General features: G+C 43.5%; 1 protein-coding gene across 3 annotated transcripts in view; it reads left to right on the top strand.

Moving 5' to 3' along the window:
* Positions 1-23,455, top strand: part of timm44 (translocase of inner mitochondrial membrane 44 homolog (yeast)) — a 68,531-nt gene that overhangs the window by 30,695 nt on the left and 14,381 nt on the right. For all 3 annotated transcript variants that reach the window (XM_070859859.1, XM_070859860.1, XM_070859861.1), the window contains 5 exons: positions 7,523-7,608; positions 7,731-7,823; positions 12,739-12,863; positions 16,067-16,117; positions 19,189-19,278. In XM_070859859.1, the coding sequence (XP_070715960.1) occupies positions 7,523-7,608; positions 7,731-7,823; positions 12,739-12,863; positions 16,067-16,117; positions 19,189-19,278 (445 nt within the window). The remainder of the gene's footprint in view (positions 1-7,522; positions 7,609-7,730; positions 7,824-12,738; positions 12,864-16,066; positions 16,118-19,188; positions 19,279-23,455) is intronic.

The raw sequence follows: 23,455 nt of genomic DNA, 5'->3' as shown, positions 1-23,455 counted from the left end.
TCATGTCAGCCCTACATCTCAGAATTATACCGAGAAGAACAAAATGGACTCTTAGCGAGAGAGAGAGCAGGTAGTATAGGGGACAAGACTGAAAGAGTAGTTGAAGAGAAAAGTATTTTAATAGGCTTTTGAAAGTAGGGAGGAGATGCATTGCAGGAGTCCCAGACAAAAGCATGGTGGTTGAAAGAATAGTCACCAATAGTGAAGCAAAGATCTTTTTGATATATAGTAATGATCTGGACATGGTATACAAGGCATAATTTCAAATTTGTAGATGACACAAAACTCAGAAAAATAGTAGTGTGAGAAGGATAATAGCAGACTTCAGGAGGACAAATTAAATGGGCTGACAGATGACCTTTAACACCGAGTGTAATGTGATGCAGTTTTCTATGAAGAATGAGGAGAGGCAATATAAACTAAATGGTACAAATTATAAAGGAGATGCAGCAATAGAGACCTGAGGGTATGCGTACAGAAATGTTTGACGGTGGCAGAACAAGTTGGTAAGGCTGTTCTTTTTTTTTAAAGCATACTTTCTTTAAAAAGCAACGGTTTCTTTGGTTTTATAAATAGAGGCATAAAGTACAAAAGCAAGGAAGTTGTGCTAAACCTTTATAAACACAGGGTAGGCCTCAACTGAGCATTGTGTCCAGTTCTGAACACCACACTTTAGGAAGGATGTCAAGGCCTTAGAGAGGGTGCAGAAGAGATTTACTAGAATGGTACCAGGGATGAGGAACTTCAGTTATGTGGAGCGACTAGAGAAGCTGGGATTGTTCTCCATGGAGCAGAAAAGGTTATGGGGAGATTTAATTGAGGCGTTGCAAATCATGCAGGGTTTTGATAGAGTAAATAAGGAGAAACTGTTTCCACTGGCAGGAGGGTCGGTAACCAGAGGACACAGACTTAAGTTAATTGGCAAAAAAGCCAGAGCTGAGTTGAGAAGAAAACTCTGTGGTCTGCACAGAGCGGGATTAAACGGAGTGCACTTAAACAGAGTGTTTTATTTGGAAATTTGGAGAGAGTGGGAATTCGGAAAAGAGGGGGAAGGAGTTGATGTTGTTTGCCTACGCTACTTGTAGTGCCTTGTTTTAAAGGTAGATATTTAATTTCATTTACCCATAACTTAATCTAGATCTAGTAAGTAGTCAAGAAACGAAACTGTAAATTAAGTTACTTAAATACAAATTTAATTAAAGTTAATTAAATAAAACAAGGTCATATAGGGTTGACAATGCAGGTGGTGTGCCACAACTGCAGCATGTGGGAGTTTGTGGAGAGCATTGTGATCCCGGACAACCACGTTTGCAGTAAATGCCTGCATCTGGAGGAACTTCAGCTCAGAGCTGTTGAGCTGGAGTCTGAGGTGCAGACATTGCGGGGCATCAGGGAGGGAGTTACCTGGGCACTTTGATCCAGGAGGCAGTCACACCCCTTAGGTTGTCCAGGTGGTCCAGGTCTGGTTACTGGTCAGTAACAGGAGGGTGTAACTCAGGCAGGTAAGGGGAGCCTAGGTGCAGTGATGGGGGAGCCTCAGCCTTTGCCCATCGCATATGAGGTTCTTGCTGCCTGTGTGGATGAGGTAAACACCTGCAGGATGGATGAGCAAGCTGACCATGATGCAGGGGGCCATTCAAGTGGGGGGGAGAGAAAGGGAATGTAATTGTGGTAGGGGACACTAGTCAGAGGGATAGATGCTGTTCTCTACAGCCGTGACCAGCAGTTCCGTAGGTTGTGTTGCCTGCCCGGTGCCAGGGTTAAAGACAACATCTCGCGGCTGGAGAAGAACTTGGAGTGGGAAGGGGAGGATCCAGTTGTCATAGTCCATGTAGGAACCAACGACATAGGTAGAACTAGGAATGAGGTTCTGCTGAAAGAGTTTGAGGAGTCGGGGTACAAATTAAAAGGCAGAATCTCAAAGATAATAATCTCTGGATTGTTACCTGAGCCACGTACCAATTGGCATAGGGATAAGCAGATTTGAAGGTTAAATGCCGTGGCTCAAGGAATGGTGTGGGAGGCAGGGGTTTTGCTTCATGGGGCACTGGCACCAGTACGAGGGAAAGAGGGAGCTGTTCCATTGGGATGGGCTCCACTTAAAAACTGGGCTGGAACCAGTGTCCTGGCGACTCGAATAACTAGGGAAGTAGACCGGGCTTAAAAAAAAGTCAAAGCTAAAGGCACAATATCTGAATGCGTGAAGCATTCGCAACAAAATAGATGAATTAATAGCGCAGATAATTCAATAGGTTTGTTCTAATAGCCATTACGGAAACATGTTTGCAAAGTGACCAAGGTTGGGAACTAAATATTCCAGGATACTTAACTTTTAGAAGAGATAGCAAAATGGAAAAGCAGGAGGGGTAGCCCTGATAACAAAGGATGGGATAAAGACAGTTGAGTGAGAGGATCTTAGCTCGGAAAATCAATAAGTCGAATCAGTTTAGGTGGAGCTAAGAAACAGCAAGGGGCAGAAAACATTGGTGTGAGTTGTTTATAGTCCCCCAAACATAATTGTAATGCACAATAAATCGTGAATTTAGAGGCGCATGTAACACGGGTAATACAGTAATCATGGGGAACTTTAATCTACATATAGACTGAGCAAACCAAATTTGTAGTAATAGTGTGGCGGATGAGTTCATAGAATGTATACAAGATAGTTTTCTAGATCAGTATGTTAAGGAACCAAGCAGGGAACAGGCTATTTTAGATCTAGTATTGTGCAAGGAGAAAAGGTTAATGAATAATCTTGTAGTAAAGGAACCTTTAGGGAAGAGTGACCATAATATGACACAATTTTATATTGAGTTTGAAAGTGATTAAGTTAAGTCCGAAACTAGGGACTTAAATGTAAACAACGCAAACTACGTAGGTATGAGGGTCGAGTTGGCTAAGGTAGATTGGGAAACTACATTAAAAGGTATGACGGTAGACAAGCAATGGCCAGCATTTAAAGAATTAATACATAATTTACAACAAATTCCTTTAAGACACAAAAAATCCACAGGAAAAGTGGTACAACTGTGGCTAATAAGAGAAGTTAAGGATAGTATTAGATCAAAGGAAGAGGCTTATAATGTTGCCCAAAAAAGTAGTAAGCCTGAGGATTGGGAGGATTTTTGAATTCAACAAAGAAGGACCAAGGAATTGATAAGGAAAGAGAAAAAAAGAACGAGAGTAAATTAGCAAGAGGCATAAAATCAGATTGTAAATGTTTCTATAGGTTTGTACATAGGAAGAGATTAGTGAAAGTAAACATGCGCCCAAAGACAGGAGAAATTATAATGGACAATAAAGAAATGGCAGATATTAAACAAATACTTTGCATTTGTCTTCATGGTAGAAGAGACAAAAAACATTCCGGAAATAACGGGGAGCCAAGAATCTAGGGACAATGAGGAACTTAAAGAAATCCATATAAGTAAAGACATGGGGATCGAAATTGGGTTTAGGACGCCGCCCGTTACCGCCAGCAGTGGGTGGCAAAGGCCTACCGTCGTCATTAAGTGGCGTTCATGCTCCGGCTGAAATTGAGTAGGCTCTTTGGAAAAGGTGCCAAGAGGCAATGCTGCGCCAGCTAACGCCACCCGTGTGGTGACGTCATCCAGCGTACAACGCCTCTTTGATGCCTCTGTCGCGATATTTGCTTTGTACGGCTGCCGTACTGGCTGGAAAGTACAGCTTGAAAAAAGTGGTGGTTGAAGAGCAGCTCTCAGGCGGATTGCTCAGAAAGGAAGGTAAGTTTTTCTATTTATTTGTTTCTGCATGTTTTCATTAGTTTTCAGAGTGGGGAAGTGTGTGTGTGGATCGGAGAAGTTTTAGTTCTATTTTTTCCTTCACTCTTATTCCCGTTTTTTTTCCTAGCATGGCGACAGCCTCCAATTGCGAAATTGAGTAGGCTTCCTGAGCTTCTGCTCCGTTGGCGCCGAGGATGAGTGAGCAACGCCACTTTTTAGCTCTGCCCTCTCATCTTTGAGAGTTAAAACTGAATTTAGCAATTTGAGGCTGCACTTAACGCCCGGCGCTAAAATCAGCACTCGGGCAGTGACACCGCCTCAAAATAAACCGGTTATTTTTGAGTTCGCAGGCTGGAACTAGCAGGGATCCTGGCACGATAGGCCTCAGCTATTTACAATCTATAATAATGACTTAGATGAAGGGACTGAGTGTAATGTATCTAAGTTTGCTGATGATACAAAGTTAGGTGGGAAAGTAAGCTGTGAGGAGGATGCAGAGAGATATAGACAGGTTGACTGAGTTAGCAAGAACATGGCAAATGGAATACAATGTGGGGAAGTATGAAGTTATCCACTTTGGTAGGGAAAAACAAAAACAAAAAAGTAGAATATTTGTTGAATGGTGAGAGACTGGGAAATGTTTGCATTCAGAGGGACCTGGGTGTCCTTGTACATGTATCGCAGAAAATTAACATGCAGGTACAGCAAGCAATTAGGAAAGCAAATGGGTATGTCAGCTTTTGTTACAAAGGGAGTAACAAAGTCTTACTACAATTATATAGGGCATTGGTGAGGCCATACCTGGAGTACTGTGTACAGTTCTGGTCTCCTTACCTAAGGAAAGACATACTTGCCTTAGAGGGAATGCAACAAAAGTTCACGAGACTGGTTCCTGAGATGAGGGGATTTCCCTATGAAGAGAAATTGAGTATACTCGGCCTATATTCCCAAGAGTTTAGAAGAATGAGAGGTGTTCGAATTGAAACATACAATTGTTAAGGTCTTGACAGGGTTAATGCTGAGAAAATGTTTCCCCTGGCTGGGGAATCTAGAACTAGGGGTCATAGTCTCAGGATAAAGGGCAGCCATTTAGGACTGAGATAGGGAGAAATGTCTTCACTCAAAGGGTTGTGAATCTTTGGAATTCTCTACCACAGAGAGGTGTGGATGCTCAGTTGTTGAGTATATTCAAGACCGAGGCGATAAATTTGGGGGAATTAAGGGTTATGGGGATAATGCGGGAAGGTAGAATTGAGGTCGAAGATCAGCCATGATCTTGTTGAATGGCGGAGCAGGCCCGACGGGTCAAATGACCAAATGACCTACTCCGGCACCTATTATGATCTTAAAAAGATTTTACACAGCGAGTTATTATGATCTGGAATGCACTGCCTCAAAGGGTGGTGAAAGTAGATTCGATAGTAACTTTTCAAAAGGAAATTGGATAAACACTTGAAAGGGAGAATAGAACTATGGGGAAAGAGATGGCGAGTGGGATTAATTGGATAGCTCTTCCTGGCACGATAGGCTGATTGGCCTCCTTCTGTGCTATAAGGTTCTATGATGAGTTTCAGTTTGTGAAGGATGGAAATGGGGAGGCGAGCTCGGACAGCATTAAAACAATCGACCTTAAAGGTAGTAGAGTAATAGTCTTGGGTGCAGTGGAGAGAGGTTGGGCCACAGGCGGCTGATATTGCAAAGAGGGGAAGAAGATAGTCCATGTGACAGATTTGATGTGATGGAGGAAGCTAGGCTCAGGATCAAACACAAGGTTCCACAACACCAGAATTAATCTAAGATGACAGTTGATTGAGATGAGGGTAAATTAAGTGACAGGAGCCAAAAGAAGTGGCTTCCGTTTAGGCTACTGTTAAGGTAGAGAAAATTTGGGTTCATCTAAGACAATGTTAAATAGGCAGTTGAAGAGAAGTGAAAGCATAGGAGGAAGCAGAAAGGTAAAGCTGAGTCTCATCAGCATATATACACAACCTGATTCTGGATGATGTCATGAAAAGAATCATGGGGGTATACCAGTGGTGATCATGTGTGGATAGAAGGGGAAGCCATTGGATGATGCATTGTGTCATCGTTGGGGGAGGTATGAATGGAACCAGAAGAATGCTGTGAACATGGACAGCCAATAAAAATCATTGGAGGAAGACAGAATGGTCAAAGTGTCAGAGCAAACCCAGAGGATGTTATTTGTGACCTTGAATAAAGCAGTCACTCTGCTGGAGGTGGCTATCAGATGGATCTCAAATAGGGAGTGCTGGGTATGTAAGGTAGCTGTGAGGCAGCATTGTGTTTCAGAACTTTCCTGAAAGAAGGGAACATCTTGGGCTACAGAAAGTAGGTGTGGGGTTGCTGGATTATTGATATACACAAGTTAATGCCATCTCCTGTAGCTCGCTTGATTCAGGGGTCGGAGAGGAATTTGAGATGGTATCTTTAGTTGGCATCTCTGCCAATCCTTAGCCTAGTGGGGTGGGGATGAGACAGAGGCTAAACATTTGGCTTTCTCTCTTGGGAGTGTGGGTTTGAGTCTAGCCGCTAGCGGCAGAGGAGTCTCACTTTCTAAAGTTCGTGCCAGTTAGTTTAGCAATGGTGACTTTTAAAGCGAGGTAAACCCATATCAAAGAGTGAAATTTACCTCATTTACTTTGATGTTATAAGGAGTGATTGAAAATAGGTAAATATTGCTGTGAAAATGGTATGTTCATTTCATAAGGAGTGCAAGGACGTGATCGGGGATGCTGAATCCAAGAGAATATCTAGTGTGACCTGAAATTCATAGCAGGGTATGGCAGCTGTTTTGAAGGAAGAAGGAACAATGATGGTAGATTGATGATGTCAGCAAGCAAAGGGCTGAGGAGGTGAATTGAGGTGGTCAGGGGCTGAGAGGGGAGGTGTGAAGGGAGCAGGTCGTGGGCTTCTTGGACATGATAAGTTTGGTAAAGGGAGGAATTAGATGGAGCCAGGAAACTGGAATCAGAATGGGCGATGTTTCAGAAGAAGGAGGGAATTGGGGATGAAGCATCAGCCCATGAGCCATACCTAATGACTTGTGTCAGGAAGGTAATACAATGGGGTTGGGGGGGGGGGGGGGGTGGGGGGGGAGAAAGAGAAAGAAAAACTGTGCTAAACTTGTGAAGAATCTTTTTCAATCAATTTTCTCCCTCATCCTCTTAAGATATTGATATGTATTTGGCTTCAGATTCACAGGCACTTTGCCTCACCCAAATGCCCATTTTTATATATGAGCCTAGTCAGTGAGTGTTGGCAGGATATTTGACTAGATGGGTATCACAACCCAAACCCCCCCCTGTCCTCACCTGACATTCATATTTGCTCTTTGTCAGCAGGGCAGCAGCAGAAGTATCCATTACAAAGAGCAAAAGACCTTATTGTGATATCCCCAGATCATGCTCCAGTTTAACTAAATAACAAGCAGTAAAGCTGTGGCCCAGATCATAGGGGACTCATCCTTGAGGCTGAGACCAGTTGTAGCTCCTGCTGCAGCTCCTGCTGCCTTCTGGATGAAATCAGCTAGTGCAGCAGACTGGAAGTTGAACCGTGCATCTTCTGGGTCTGTGTGGTGCAGTTCCACACTGGCTTTTACAAACTAAGCCATTGGTGGAGTTCCTGATGAGGAATCCTAATGGCAAAGGATTTGTTACTCGGAGGTTAAAATGAATTTGTATCGTCAATGATGTTGGCTTATATGCAGCAGTTAACTGTATTCAGACCTAATATTTGCAATCTCAATTGTTCTCTTACAGAGAAGCTATGGGGATGGTACTGCACAAAGACTCAAAATGGTACCAGCAGTGGAAGGAATTCAAAGACAATAACGTCGTCTTTAATAGTAAGGACTAATTTCCTTGTGTTTTTCTATTCTCTGATGGCATTGGATGGTTTGTCAGGCCATCAGTTGCCTGCATTTCATTTGGTGATATAAATGCAATTTTCTCTCCTTTTCCTTTATAGGGTTCTTTGAAATGAAGATGAAATATGATGAAAGTGACAATACATTTATTAGAGCATCTCGAGCCGTAACAGACAAAGTCACCGATTTGATAGGTAAGTGAAAATGTCCAAGCACACTCTTGTGGAGGTGGGAGCTGAAGGAAATGCATTATTAAATAAGTTTTATTTAAATAAAGGTCACTGTCTCATCTCAGCAAAGCAGACTGCACCATACAAAAACAGCAGCTTGCCTTCAAATAGCAGGATACAAGATAAAAATAAATAGTTTGCAGTCTGCAGCCTTTGTCCCCCATTCCTCCTGTCCCCCAATTGTAAATATTTTTGTTGATATAACAACAATTTACATTTATAAAGTAGCTTTAATGTATCATTTCATGGGAAAGAAAATGGATGGGAGATGGCGGGAAACAAGTTAGGGGATGTGACTGAAGAAGTGGTCAGAGGTAGGTTTCAAGCAGGCTTTTTGAAGATGGTGAGAGGGGCAGTGAAGTTTAGGGAGTGAGCTCTGTGTGTAGACTCTGCCACTGAAGGTGGAGTGGAAAGAGCGGGGTGCTAAGGAGGCCAGAGGAGAAAGCGAAAGAAAGAAAGACTTGCATTTGCATAGCGCCTTTCACGACCACTGGACGTCTCAAAGTACTTTACAGCCAATTAAGTACTTTTTGGAGTGTAGTCACTGTTGTAATGTAGGAAACGCGGCAGCCAATTTGCGCACAAGCAAGCTCCCACAAACAGCAATGTGATAATGACCAGATAATCTGATTTTGTTATGTTGATTGAGGGATAAATATTGGCCAGGACACCGGGGATAAGGCCACTGCTCTTCTTCAAAATAGTGCCATGGGATCTTTTACGTCCACTTGGGAGAGCAGATGGGGCCTCGGTTTAACGATGTACCTATTTGTACTGCACTTTTTTTGGCAGACATGCATCTGTCAAGCTCCGCCCCCCCCCCCCCCATCTGAAAGAGAGAGGCTGGTGGGGGGGCAAGAGAGCGAGAGAGAGAGGCTAGGGGCATGAGAGCGAGAGAGATATAGGCTGGCGGGGGCGGGGGGGGGAAGAAGGGAGCGAGTGAGAGAGGCTGGGGGGAAGAAAGCGAGAGAGAGGCTGGGGGAAGATCGGAGGGGAGAGAGGGAACTTGGGGAAGACGGATCCTGTTCTTCCAATCCCCAACTCCCATCGTTGGAGTGGATGATATCCAGAAGTCATGACACTCACTATTCACTTCATGCCCAATAAACCTGCCCCATCTATGGTGGTGGTGGCTTGTACTTGCGCTGGGGTATGGCACTTCAGCTGGGGGAGGCATGCACTTGGACTAGGGTAAAGTACTTTGGCTGGCCCTTGCTGTCTTCTGGGGAGCTCTATCCTCTGTCGCTTCAGGAAGTCAAAGTGGATCGAGTTACAATTTGCAAAATCAGTGAGACCTTGGGGTGGGCAGTTCCAGTTACACATTCCAGTGAAACTTCATGGTGTGGCTTATCCTTCAAGGGGACCAATCATAGACAACGGGTGGAGCATGGTGGCCATTTTGGCAGTATAGATAAGCATGTCATCAGTTTAACACTATCCAATACATCCCATCTTTTACCTTTGATGGCTCCACACTTAGTCCTTCATCGTTACCTCTGGTGTTCCCCAAGGCTCCCTCCCATTTCTGATCTGCATGCTGCCCCTTGGTAACATCATCCAAAAACATAGTGTCAGTTTCCACATGTACACTGATGGCGCCCAGCTCTATCTCACCACTTCTCTTGACCCCTCCACTGTCTCTAAATTGTCCGACTGCTTGTCCAACATCTACTACTGGATGAGCAGAAATTTTCTCCAATTAAATATTGGGAACATTGAAGCCATTGCCTTCAGTCCCTGCCACAAATTCCGTTCCCTAGCCACCAACTCTATCCCTCTCCCTAGCATCTGTCTGAGGCTGAACCAGACTGTTCGCAACCTTGGTGTTGTATTTGACCCTGAAATGAGCTTCCATCCACATAGACGCGCGATAACTGAGACCATCTATTTCTACCTCCGTAATGTTGCCTGTCTCCACTCCTGCCTCAGCTCATCTGCTGCTGAAACCATCATCCATGCCTTTGTTATCTCTAGACGAGACTATTCCTACACACTCCTGGCTGGCCTCCCATGTTTTACCATACTTAAACTTGAGGTCATACAAAACTTGGCTGCCCACGTCCTAACTCGCACCAGGTCCCAAGTCCCATCCACCCATCACCCCTGTGCTCGCTGATTTACATTGGCTCCCAGTCAAGCAACGCCTCGATTTTGAAATTCTCATCCTTGTTTTAAAATCTCTCCAAGGCCTTGCCCCTTCCTATCTGTAATCTCCTCTGACCCCACAACCCCCGAGATATGTGTTCCTCTAATTCTGCCCTTTTGAACATCCCTGATTTTAATCGCTCAACTATTGGTGGCCATGCATTCAGCTGCCAAAGCCCTAAGCTCTGGAATTCCCTCCCTAAACCGCTCCGCCTCTCTATCTTTCTTTCCTCCTCTAAGCCGCTCCTTAAAACCTACCTCTTTCACCAAGCTGTTGGTCATCTGTCTTAATTTCTCCTTATGTAGCTCAGCACCAAATTTTGTTTTATAACCCTCCTGTGAAACACCTTGGGACGTTTTAAGACATTAAAGGTGCTATATAAATACAAGTTGTTGTTGTTGTATTTATATACTTGGTCTCATTGTTTCCTCTATCAAATGAAGCTACCACAAGTCCCCTATTCTTCAGACTTCCTCCAAGAAGCTTGGTTTCTTCTTTTGTGCCAAAGGTCTTTTAATTCTCTGCAGCCCAATTTGAACATTGCATCCATGTCTAGGGAGGCTGTTCTAGCACCTCTTAGTTGGTATGGCTCAGTTAGTCACTGAATAAACTCAAGCCTCTGAAGCCTCTGATATTCCTTTTTAATTGCTCACACCATGTAAGCAGTTTCTAAAATGATTATCTATCACTGGCAGAGTGTTCTCTTGTTCCATCTCCTTCACTTTTAATCTCTTTTTATGAAATGTTGTTTAATGTTTTAGCACCTTACCAGTGAATGAAAGCTTTCATAATCCTTTTGGATGATCTCCACCTCCTTTTGCAATTAACCAATCTACATAATTTTATATTATCAGCAAATCTGCTTCTGATCTTTTAATCAGAGTTGTTAATAAAGAATGTGAAAATAAGCAGTCTGAGCAATGATTCCCTGAGGAACTCAATGAGTCAGCACTGCCCAGTGCAAGCTACATAAAATTAATGGGAATGAAAAATGTATTGACAGGATGTATATATTCATTTTGCCATTCAGATGGTGAAGGGAGCTGTATTCACAGTGCAGTGTGTAATAATAAGCTTTAAAAAGTAGTGAAAGCCACAACTGATCGGTTGTGGAAGACAGGTCGAGAGCAAAGGTTCACACAGGATGGGAAGGAAAATTACTCTTAAGTTGATGCCCTTTCACTCAGCTCCCTGGATCCATCAGGCATTCGAGCCTTAGAAACATGTTACCCACCCAGCTGCCTCCTTCAACATGGTGCAAGAATATCATTTTAATGAAAACAAAGTTGAATTTTTTTTCCTGTTTAAAAATGAAGGATATTGAATGAATGTTGTTGTAGCGAGCTTTCAGTATGCTGCGTGATAGGGCGTCATAAATACACTTGAAAATTTGTGTTTCATTCCTTCTAATGAAATCATTCTTTAAATAATGAAATCTAAACTATTGTTGCTCAAAATTCTAGTGTTTTTTTATTAAAACTCTCTGATTAAGGGCTCATCAATGACTTGAGTTTACTTAGAGTAGCTGAGGTAAGCAAACCAGAAGGTTCCCGGGTCTGTGATCCAATCGCTAGCCTCATTACCTGCAGGTTAGGGATAATAACATCAGCCTAGGTTCGTGCAATTGCTTACTGTCCAGGGATCCCTCCTGGCAAGTGTATGTGTGGCCTCGGGTGAGGACATGATTATGCTCAACTGAGATGCCCTCCACAGCTGAGTGGTCTGCAGGCACACACTATTCAGGTTCACACATGAAGAACGAACTTGGATGAACTGCCAATGGGGGAAGGGGAAGGTTGAATATGATTCGATGGTTTAATTATTTAATATAATCAAACAGTTTAAAACAGGTTTCACTGGTTTACTTTCACAGTAACACACTTACTGTCCAGCTGGAGAACCCTGTATTTGGTCCCACATCTGCTTAACAAAGAGGTAGCCTGCAAATGGAGATGTTTATTCACAACTTTCAAATATTTTACCTATTCCTGCATCTGAGAAATTTTCCTTTTGCCTCTTTTGCGAACTTTAGAGGACCTGCCTCAGGATGCCATTCCCTTTTGTGTGTTTTACCCATTAGCTTTAAAGTGATGTCTCAACCCACCCACTTTCCATTGAGACCCCCTGATGTTTTTAATGATAATCTGTTGGCAGACTCGGTTCAGTAATTAACACTACTTCATTTAATCCTGCTGTGATTTACAAAAGAGAATTTATATTTAAATAAAAACAGGGAGGTGACAACAACAGAAACTCCTAAGCAGCCTAAACTGAATGAAGAAACAAAGCTTAACTGCTCTAATTTTAACTTTGAATCACTGCACTGTGATTCTGGGAGGTTGGGTGGGGGGGGTCCTGAGTCTGTGATTTCTCCCCAACTCTTTGACGCTGTCCATTAGATCTCTTGTCGCAGAGAGCCATCAAAATGGCTTTAACTTTTGTGCATAACATATCCTTGCAGACTGACTTCTAGATATATCCCCAGTCGGGGAAGATTGTTTACAAATAAATGGCTGGGAGCTGTAATGGATTATTTTTCTAATAGTTTTGAATCGCAGTCTTGTCTAGACCTAAAGCTTTTTGACATTTTGTTTATGCTCTGTAATACGTTCAACTCTTGAAGAGTACAGCCTGGCTATTTCTGTTCATTTGCGGGAAGTATTTAGAAATCATTGTCTTGTTTTTGATCAAATAAACCCTGAGCTGATTTTGCATTTGTACTTTGTTTCCCAGGGGGGCTGTTTTCTAAGACTGAAATGTCAGAGGTACTGACAGAGATACTGAAGGTCGACCCTGGCTTTGATAAAGACACATTTTTAAAGCAATGTGAGAGGGACATCATTCCCAATGTTCTGGAGGTACCTGAAGACATTTCATTTCTTCTTTTGAAAGGGAGGGGAAAATCTAGAGAAAATGAAATTTGTTATAAAAGATCAGTAAACTGAAATGTAAAAATGTTATGGTATTTAATATTCTTCAGATTTATTTGTTTTAAAGTGTCTTTTCCCAAATACTTTTCATTCACTTTTATTTTTAAATTATTATAGCACCAGAGGTTAGACTATATCACTTCACTGGTGGCTCAGTGGTAAGTACACCATCCGGTGTGGTACTGAGCCATGTGGTCCAAGGAAGTCCCAGGTTTGATTCCTGATCTGTGCTGAGCTAGCTGATCTTGGCCAGGGAGATGGGTGTGGTACTACTTTTCCTTTCAACGTCCCTATGTTAGAAGGGAAAAAATAACCAAGTTCCTGCTCCTGTATTCTGTGACTGCTGCTGGAAAGTGCATGTATTTCAGGACAGAGTCAGACTCGGCTCACACATGAAGAATGGCCACTTAAAACTGTACCTAGCCATGACTCAAGGGAGGGAGGAAATATTTTTATAGTGCGTGTGTAGATGATTTGCGAGGTATGGGCGGTACACGCTTTGAAGTCAGAGTTTCTGTCTAGCTTCGACTGACATTCCTGCTCCTGACTTTCCTTGGAGTGGTGCAAAATTTCCAGACTTGTCCAAGGTGCCCCAGAGTGCATCCTGCTAGTCCAGCCAAGGAGTAGTATTGATGCTGAGGGAGATGGCAAGAGGGTTTGTTGGGAAATGTTGGGGAAGCATGGTAAGAATCAGGAGCAAATATTAAAGGTTAAAAAAATAAATGAATGAAATAGTTTTCAGCATCCTGTGCACCGTTCTACAAAATAATTCAAAGTGAACATCTCTTGTTTGTAAGTAATGAAATTCAACAATAGGGGTAGCAAGTGCATCTCATTCAATACAAGGGAGAGGGCTGCATGTTTATCTTCATGTTCATGCATACCCTGTCCTGTAGTTTCTACCTTTTGGGCTCAATGGCTGATACTACTTTTGTTGGTGCTCTTTTTGATCCCGTATAGGGTCATGTGATCTCAAGACTATATGGTCTTTTCCAAGTCTGCATTGCAGGGCACTCATTCTTGTATCACTATGACATGGTATATACAGAATGAAGGTCAGTCACCAAAAGTTCTGTCCTCCCCTGCATGAAATGTTGACGCACAGGAAAAGGCCATTTAGCTTATGAAATCTGTGCTGGTGTTTTGCAACCCATGAGGCTCCTAGTCTCCTATTAGTTCCCCATACTATCTAATTTGCTTTTTAGGGAATTTATGGACTGTTTCAACAACAACTTGTGGCACAGAATTCCACATTCTAACCACCAATATAACTCTTTAATTCTTTTTGTGATTATCTTAAATTTGTGCCCTCTCATTGCCACCTTGTTAATCAGTATAAACAATCTATCACTATTTATCTTATCATAACCCTTTAGAATTTTGAAGATCTCTACCAGGTTGCCTCTTAACATTCTCTGCTGTAGTTTTTTTAAAAAAGCAACTTAAATCCCTTCATAATTGTAATCACATCTATGATGAGGTGCTAATGAATCTACACTACTTTTTCTACTGTTTTTATATCCTTCCTATAATGGGGTTCCCAAAACTATACACAATGCTCCAACTGCAGCCTAATTGCGATCTTATACAAGTTCAGCATTACCTCCTTGCTTTTGTATTTTATGCCTCTGGATACAAAATCAAAGTTTCTAGTTGCTATTTTATGACCTTATACACGTGCTGCCTCCTTTTATGACCTGTGTATCTGCACACCAAAGTCCCTCTGTTTTTCTGCTTCCTTTAAAATTGTACCATTGGAGGTATTTATTTTCCCTGTTCTTCCAAAATTTTCTAGATTGAACTGCATCTGCTGCTTATCTGCCCACCCTGCTGGACTATGTGTCCTCTTGCAATCTTTCACAACAATCATCATAATTTGCCATAGTCTGTCTATTTAATGTTACCAACAAATTTCAATATTTTTCCCTTAATTCTTAAATTCAGATGCTTTATTTATGTAGTAAATAAGAGCAGCTCCAACATATTTCCCTGGGAACACTCACCGCGTTCTTCCAGTCCAGAAAAGTTCCTTTGTCTACCCTTTGTTTCTGATCTCTATGCATGTAGCCATATTCTACTTAATCCCATGTGATACTCTCTTTGCCAATAGTCTCTTATGTGGTATCTTATGAAATGTGTTTTTAGAAAATCCGTATAAAGCATGTCCACTACATTTCCTTTATCTTCTGTTACTTCTTCAAAAATGTCTAAGACCAACCCTTTTGAAATCTGTGCTGCAATTCTGTGTAGTGCAAACTTAACCATCAAAAATGATCAATTACTTGACCCCCCCCCCCCCAAAGACAACACTCGTGATGCAGTCAGATGTGATTTGTGTCCAGCGTACAGACCCAACATTGTAACATTCGTGAGCGAGCCACTTGTGTGTTACTGAGTTGCAATGGCTTAAATTGAATGTACATATTCAGCTGCACCCCCAGGATGTATTTTCTGTTTCCATGTTCATTGTTGAACGTTAAGTTAATGCAGATGGTCTAATTTATTTGTAGGCTGTGCCTCGTTCTCTCTCATACAATGAGATTCTTTCCAATTCAGGTTTGTGCAGAATTATTTGTTAAATTACAGAATTGAAGGAGAGTAGTGCACAAATATTTTTAAAATAAGGGCCATTCTAATGTGAAAATGGAGACGGAAACGGCCTGAATTACGTATATACATCCTCATGTTGTGAATCATGTGGTGAGCGATTTAGAGAATAGCGTATTTTGGAATGATCTTGAGGAATCCAGATGGTTTAGTAACCAGCGAGAGTGAGCATTTATAACTGCCACCAGTAGGCATGGAAATCATTCTCATGCATCCATTGTTCTATTATAATTTGTACTGTGGAGTTAGTTGAGCAAAGTTTAATTTGTTACTGGCTGGTGTTATGAGTGACCCTTACTGGCGATTAACAATTATGTCTTCATTGAGCGATGTTTATTGATGGAGAATCTACAGTTACAGATCAGAATGTTTAAATGAGTCAAGTATTTGAACAGCTGCAATAGCCAAACAATTCCCTTACAGTTCAAATGTTGGTGGGATTGGATTGTGTTTATTTTACTAATTGAGAAATCCTTGGAGTAAATGGAGAGGAATTTTGACTGGACATGTGTTTTGTCTTGCAGGCTATGATGAGAGGCGAACTAGAAGTCCTGAAGGATTGGTGTTATGAAGCGGTATGTATTTAGTTAACTAAAACTCTTTTTTGTAGCAAGTTGTTTTTTTTATATACAAGCGCAAAAGAGCTCCCTCTGATGATTCTTTGTGTTTATCCAGTGAGTTGTTCAGCTGTACAGACCAGGCCGGCTTTGTGATTCGATCTCTGGACTGCGCTGATTTAGCTAATCTCAGCCGAGACAGCCGAAGGGCTGCTCCAGTTGACTTCAGTGAGTGGGAAAAATTAGCCAGCGTTCCTTCATCTCTTGCTGGAAAGTGAGCTTGTGTGGACGTTATATGAGGACAGGATTAGGCTTGGCTTCGATGTCTAAATGTCCTGCCAGTATGTACTTGGGCCAGATACCAGAGGCATGTGGAGAACCGTATCCCAGCAAGAGTCAACACCTCCAGCAAGGGAGAAAAGCAAAAGGGAATTTTAAAAAAATGGCAGCCTCCTATTATTTATCCCATAATTGAAATGTTTGTGGAGTTTTATTCTTAATATAATTGGCGGATGGGTTGATAGCTGTTGCACATCACTGACTGGAATCAGTTTGTGTGAAAATAAGACCTGAAATACAGTTGTTCGCATAATAAGCTTGTCAATTGTGAATCATCTTTGCTAATAAGGTGCATATTTGTTTTTGTTCCCTGCAGAGAGAGGAATTGTTCTGTATTTGCAAGAATCAGTCTGATGTAGGAAAGTTTGTGATTGCCTCTTGATAGCAAGTCAGTCTCGGGGGGGGGGGGGGGGGAATTTAAGATTACACATCGTTGCGTTGGGACTGCAGGATGGGATTTGGTTACAAGTACAGTAGGAGGAGATGTTTAGAAGTAATTTACTTTCTCCAGCTCATTTTCTGTTGCTCAGCACTGAAACTCTGGCGGATGCACACGCAGCCTGGTAATTAATTGTCCTGGGTTGCAGCATTTGTCTCTTGGTCCCTTGTGATTTATTGAATTTTTCAGGGAACCTGAACAAATGGAGTCTAGGAATATCTGGTGAGCAGTTTAACTTGGTGCAAAAAAAGACAAAAACTTGCATTTATATCGCACACCTCACATTCTTGGGACACCCCAAAGTTCTTCACAGCCAATGAATTACATTTGTGGCGCAATCTCTGTTATTTATGTAGGTAAAGGAGCAACCAGTTTGCGTATAGCAAGGTCTCACAAGCAGCAACTGTATAAATAATCAAGTAATCTGATTTGGTATTTGAGGGAGGACTACTGGTCAGGGTTCGGACAACCACATTGCTGTTCATCAAACAATGCTATAGGATGTTTTACGTCCACCTGAACAAGCACATGGGACCTTGGTTTGACATCTCACCTGAAAGGTAGATAATAATATCAGGATTGATTGCAGTAGCAGTAAGATAGAATGATGAGAACTTTTAGAAACTGCAATGTTATCAGGCCCAACTAGGCTGTCCCTTTTTCATAGACCAACTTCACCTCCCTGGCATTTCACCATATCGCCCAACCTCACCTACATCCTTCAGCCTTACCAAGTCTCCCGCTGACCATATTCCTAGATCCCTCCACCACATTTTCTCTCTATCTTTTGAATCCTTTCCAGAAACACATCAAATTATCAGGTGTCTTGAGAAAATGGATGGATTTGTGGAATATTATTGGCTACCTGAAATTTCAATTTCGCGGTGAATGGTCAGGAATGTTTCCTGAGCAGCCACTACCTCCTACCCAATGTTCCCTGTAAGCTGCGCTTTGTTTTGCATGGCCTGTTTCTTTTAATACACAGTCCCTTTACATTTCTGCGCATGCACAGTATTGCGTATAAAAGCTGGTGAGCGGCCTGCGCGGGTCCTTTCCCATTACTACGCGGCTGCACGGTTTGGAGGGAACATTGCTCCTACCCTATTCCTTATGTTTTGGCTAATCCCACTTCCTTCCTCCAACAGATCTGCTGCTGAGCCTCCATCCACCACCTGAATTGCAGGCTCCTTTCCACCCAACTCTTGATCTGCCGTTCCTGCCCAATAATTCTCCTGCTCTGCCGACCTTGTCTGTCTGACTCTGCTGATCTGGCACTCATTCACATCTGACTCCCTGATCCCTACGAGCCCTATGTAAGCTGACCTCAGTTTACATCTGGTCATTGGAGGGTCCGTGGTGAAGCTGGGTTCAGAGCAGTTATACGAATGTTCACCTTTAAACTTGCCAAAAATAGGGAGCTTTATCAAGTCAGTCTGTGTATCGGAGTTATAAGTGCAATGTGATGATGGTGAGATCATACTATTGTATCACAGGATGCTGCTGCATCAATTGAGTGGCAAGCTATCTATTCTGATAGTGTTTTGTCATTTTCCCTATCTAATGGGGTGTTGAATAATTAAATTTTGGTTCAACAGCAACAATAAATCAACAATCCTTTGAATAACACAACTAATCATTGATAATGTTTGGGGTGTGGCTGAATCCATCTGCTCTGCCATTTATGGGCTCTGTTTTCCTCCTGATTGAGTAAGAAAATAAACAGACATCTCGTGCTTTACAGTGTAAGGTAGTAAGGGACATTGAGGGTGGATGGTACAGGCAATGGTCTGAGGAATATGGTTGGATGAAGCAGTTCTGTGCATGTTTTGAACATCAGACATTAGTGTCGTCTTGTTGGTAGATGCGAGGAATTGAGAGAAGTAAAGGAGAGGATACTTTTGAGACTGGAGCTGATGCATATTGATGGGAATCTAAAGAGGGAGCTTTACTCTGTACTTAGCCTGCGTTATACCTGAACTGTGATGGGGCAGTATAGAGGGAGCTTTACTCTGCATCTAACCTGAGCTGCACCTGACCTTGGGAGTATTTGGATACTGATATTGGGTACCTGAAATGGTACACTAGCATATCTAATTTAGCTGAGCACAAACTAAAAAGAACATACTTCACCAAACCTATTGCCAGGGCCGCAGGCTGGTGTATGAACCTTGAGTAGAGTTCAGACTTATGTCCATATAGATCAAAGACATTGGCCTACATGGTATTCCATGTTACTTCCATGCCTCTTCAGACAGTTAAACGGGTTGGTATTTAACAACCAAACTTTTGTATTTCTTTATCTCACAAACAGACTTACAGCCAGCTTGCACAACCTATCCAACAGGCCATGGCCATGAACCTTCAGTTCCGATCCAAGATACTCGACATTGACAATATTGATGTAAGTAACTGGCTTCATTCGCAGTATTCACCCTCATACAGTGCAGCAGCAGGTCCACTGAGTATAGGGTACTTTATTTTGTATCTAACTCATGCAGTATGTGATCTGGAAGTGCTTAATGCTGACACTGGGTGCCTGAAATGAACAGTGTTCCATTTCCCAGCACTAGCATTCTTCACCTTGATAATCAGACTACAACAAAAAGAGAGAACTGAGGAAGTACACGGCAGGTGAGTTGACCCCTGAAAGAGAAACCAAGCCAATTTTTGCATGGGACCTTCATTACAGGTCACTGAAGGTGCATGTCCAAAACGTTAATCAATCTATATATCCCCCTCTCAATCTGTTCTGTCTACCAGCACTGTAATGTTTACTGCTGCAAAAGTTTATTCCAAAATCATGTTTATGGACCTGAACTTGGTCAAAGCTAAGGCCTGCCCAAGTGCCGCCCAAAGGACTGCTGAGATACCAGACGGTACTTTGGCAAGGAGATTCCTCAAAAAGATCGCCCGGCGGCAAAAAAACAAATCTGGGCGGGAGCTCCCAATCTCGGCGGTGAATGCAATCCTCATCAAAGTGTTGCCAAGGATTGAGTCAGGCCCAGTGAGAGGGGGGAGAGGGGGGGTGGGGGAGCACAAAAATAAAAATTTACATAAAAATAAACATTTTACACACAAAAACCCACTGGGAAACCTTCAGGAGAGCCCATCCACCTGAATCGCTGTATAAAAAATAAAAGAAGTATACTGACCTTTTTTTGCAGGTCTTCATACTTACTGTTGAGATTAGACCTGCCTCCACACAGCGGGCTCAAGTTTCGGCCTGAGTTGCTCTTATTTTTTTGGAGCAACTAGTTTAGAATGGAGTATGTTAGAAATTGCAATTCTCGGCATTCAGTTTGCTCCAGTTCTAGTGAGTTAGAACAGTTTCATTTTAGAACAGATTTTTTTTCAAAAGGGGGTGTGTCCGGCCACTTATGCTTGTTTTACAAGTTTAGGCAGCGAAAACTTACTCCAAACTAACTTAGAATGGAGTAAGTGTAAATATTTTATGCTCAGAAAAACCTTGCTTACACTTAGAAATCAGGCTTAAGGAAAAGAGATGGGGGTGGGGCGAAGTTTACAAATATGAAATACATCACTTTTACAAATAAAGAGCCATCATCAATAATAACTGATTTTTTAAAAAACCCAGTAAATCAATCAAAAAAAATTAAGTTTCTACTCACCGACTGCAGCACCGGGAGCCCTCCAACAGCATGCTGGGATGGGAACCCCCCCCCAGTGTCTGTCAGTGTCTCTGTGTTTCTGATGAGGGGGGGAAGGGAAGGGGAGGAGAGGAGAGGAGAGGGCGGGGGGTGAGTGGGAAGGGGAGGGGAGGGAGGGGGTGAGGGGAGGGGTTGAGGGGAGGGGGTTAAGGGGGAGGGGTGGGTGGGGGGGAAGGGGATGGTGGTGAGGGGAGGGAGGAGAGGGAGGGAGGGGGGGAGGAGAGCGGGGGTGGGCGAGAGAGGGGAGGGGTGGAGGGGGGTGGGGGAGGGGGCTAGAGGAGGGGGGGAAGATAGGGGGAGTGGAGGGAGGTGGGGGGGTGGAGGGGGGAAGGGAGGGGGAAGAGGCGAGGGAGGGGGGGAGGCTGAACGGCCCGGCCGACAAGAGGAAGCCGGGCCGAAGACTTCGGGCGGGGCCTGCCCCCAGCAAGATGCCGGGCAGGGACATGGAGGGACCGGAGCGGGAGCTGGGGGGTGTGGGAGAGAGCCGGGCCGAGTTGGTGGGGGGGCGGGGGAGCCGAGCTGGGGGAGGGGGTGAGGGAGCAGGTGGTGGGGGGGGGGGGGGGGTGTTGGAGAGAGCGGGGACTGAACGGGCGGGGGGGGGGGAGCTGGAGCCGGAACAGGAGCTGAAGAGGAGGGAGGTCCAGTCTGATCTTCACTGCCCCAGTGAGCCCATTCGGCCAGGGCTAGGGGCGGCGTGCTTCGGGCCCCTCCCACACAGCCTCGGGAGCCTGGAGCTACTGCACATGCGCGCACACTTTAGTGCGCATGTGCAGAGATCCTGGCACTGTTTTCAGCACCAGGACCTAGCTCTGCCCCCTATAGTTTGTGCTGCGCTGCGCCAAGGGCCTGGAACGTTCCAGCAGCAGGGTGTATACCGAGGTAAGTTTTAGGTGCGGTTTTGAGCGCGGAAATCAGGCGTGGCTCGCGGGGCTGCGTCGTTCTAGGCGCGGTCCAAAACTTGACCCCAGCAGTCCTTCCCCCTGCTGCCGTTGGCTCCTGCCCAGAGCAATCTGGCAGCTCAGCGGGCAGGAGGACACTAGCCTTTCGCGCTAGCGGAGGTCAGCAAGCGGTTCCCAGCAGTCCTTCCCTCCTCCCCCCCCCCTCCCGCAAAGCCGGCGGGAGGCCTAGAGAAAACTGGCACTGAGGGGAGACCGCCCAGGAAACTCGGTGGCGGTAAGTTCGGCCCCCTATGCCCTTGAGATTGGGCATTTAAGGACATTTCTCATTTTCATAAGAACACAAACGGCGCACAGGGAGCAGGTTACAATTGCTGTTATATTATTTCTGTCACCGTGCTGTTGATATTTATTACTTCGGGACATTTGACTCAAGATCATCACTAGCTGCCTGAGACAAGGCAGCAAAATGATCTCCAGGTGCCAGCCTTCAGCAGCACTGAAATTACTGTGCATAATAATTGAAAGTCAGACACTCCTTGCTGAAAGCACAAACATACCTCAACCGAATACTCAAACACGCCTTAATCTAATAACTGAATATACTACAATTGGTTTCAATGTCCCCGAGTTTTGGTAGGTCAAATCAGTTCCAGAACACTACCAATGACTCTTGAAGAAAATGTGTGTGTGTTTGTGTGTCAAGAGAGGCTGGGTTGGGTCAATTAGTGATGTCCCCACAAACAAATAGCCTGCCAGCATTCACTGTCTAGGCTCATATATAAATAATGATTGGCATCAGGCTTCGGTGCCTCTGGAACAATACCCCAGTGAAGAAGAAAAACTTGGTGGGAGAAAAAAGAAGGAACTCACAATATGATTCCATATTTAATAAATAGCAGATTACTGCCACTGCTGAGCCTCTACACAGTGGTCCAGAGTCCTGGGGTAGTTGGCACTCCCTGGGTGAATTTAAGAGCTCACATGTACCAAGAAATAAAAAAACTTCCACTTAGACGAGTGTTCTTGAGACTTCTTGTGTGAGTGTTGGCACCTTGTGCTTTGATTTGTGCCCTGGCCAATATTTATCTATCAATCAACAAAAGTCAGAAAACTTGGATAACGAAGACATTGTCGCAGTTTGCGAGAGAGAGAATTATACACTAATGATTTGGGCAGTCATTTTGCAAATATATGACCAACGAGAGCCTCGGGGATATTTATTTGTAACGGTGTTGAAATAAGAAGTTAAACACAAAAGCAAAGCTTCGTAATTCTAATACAGGCACTGGCTGAGCAAGCCAGGTCCTGTCATTCCACAGCGCATTTCAAAGGGCAGGTGCTGGGGTGTTAGTGGTCTGGTGCCAACTTTTGGATTGACTATGTCCTGTATTTACTGAAATGTCCTTGCTGTTTCAACTTTACATTTTCTCTGTGTTCTGCTTTTTCAAGGACATGGCTCCCTATTTTGAAGGCATCCTTTGTCCTTGGCTTTCCTGAAAGCTCCCAGCACAATCCACCTTCAAGGGTGAGGGGAGAATCTTCTCCCAGCTCCCAGCATTGCTGCTCTCAAGCTATCTGCTAGTTATGTGGGCTTCCTTCACCCCACCCACACATCTCCACTGTTGCCCTTTCTCTCTCATCCTTTGGAACACTGCCAGATCTCTGCTGTGGCGAGTAGTTTCATTTGTAAAATGTATCACAGGAAATCTCAATGTTTGCATGTATTTTAATTTTTTTTCTAATTACTGTCTCCCTCTGAAATAAACAGGTTGATTATTTTGCTGGAGAATTTGAGATTTAATAGTGAATTTGAGATAAAAATTGCAAATTTCTGATTTACTTTCTGAGAATGACTTGTATTCCCTTTAGCGGTCACATTTCTCTTTTAATCTTCTTAATGGCCAATTTCTCAGGTACTTAAAGAATTAATGCTTTGTTTTGAAAGTGTCCTGGGAGGATGCCTTGACTGAATTTATCCATCTAAATTCAACCTTGAAGGCAATGTCAGGAA

Source organism: Pristiophorus japonicus, chromosome 18 (genome assembly GCF_044704955.1).
Source record: "Pristiophorus japonicus isolate sPriJap1 chromosome 18, sPriJap1.hap1, whole genome shotgun sequence".
Lineage (NCBI taxonomy): Eukaryota > Metazoa > Chordata > Chondrichthyes > Pristiophoridae > Pristiophorus > Pristiophorus japonicus.
This window is presented reverse-complemented; position numbering and strand designations above follow the sequence as displayed.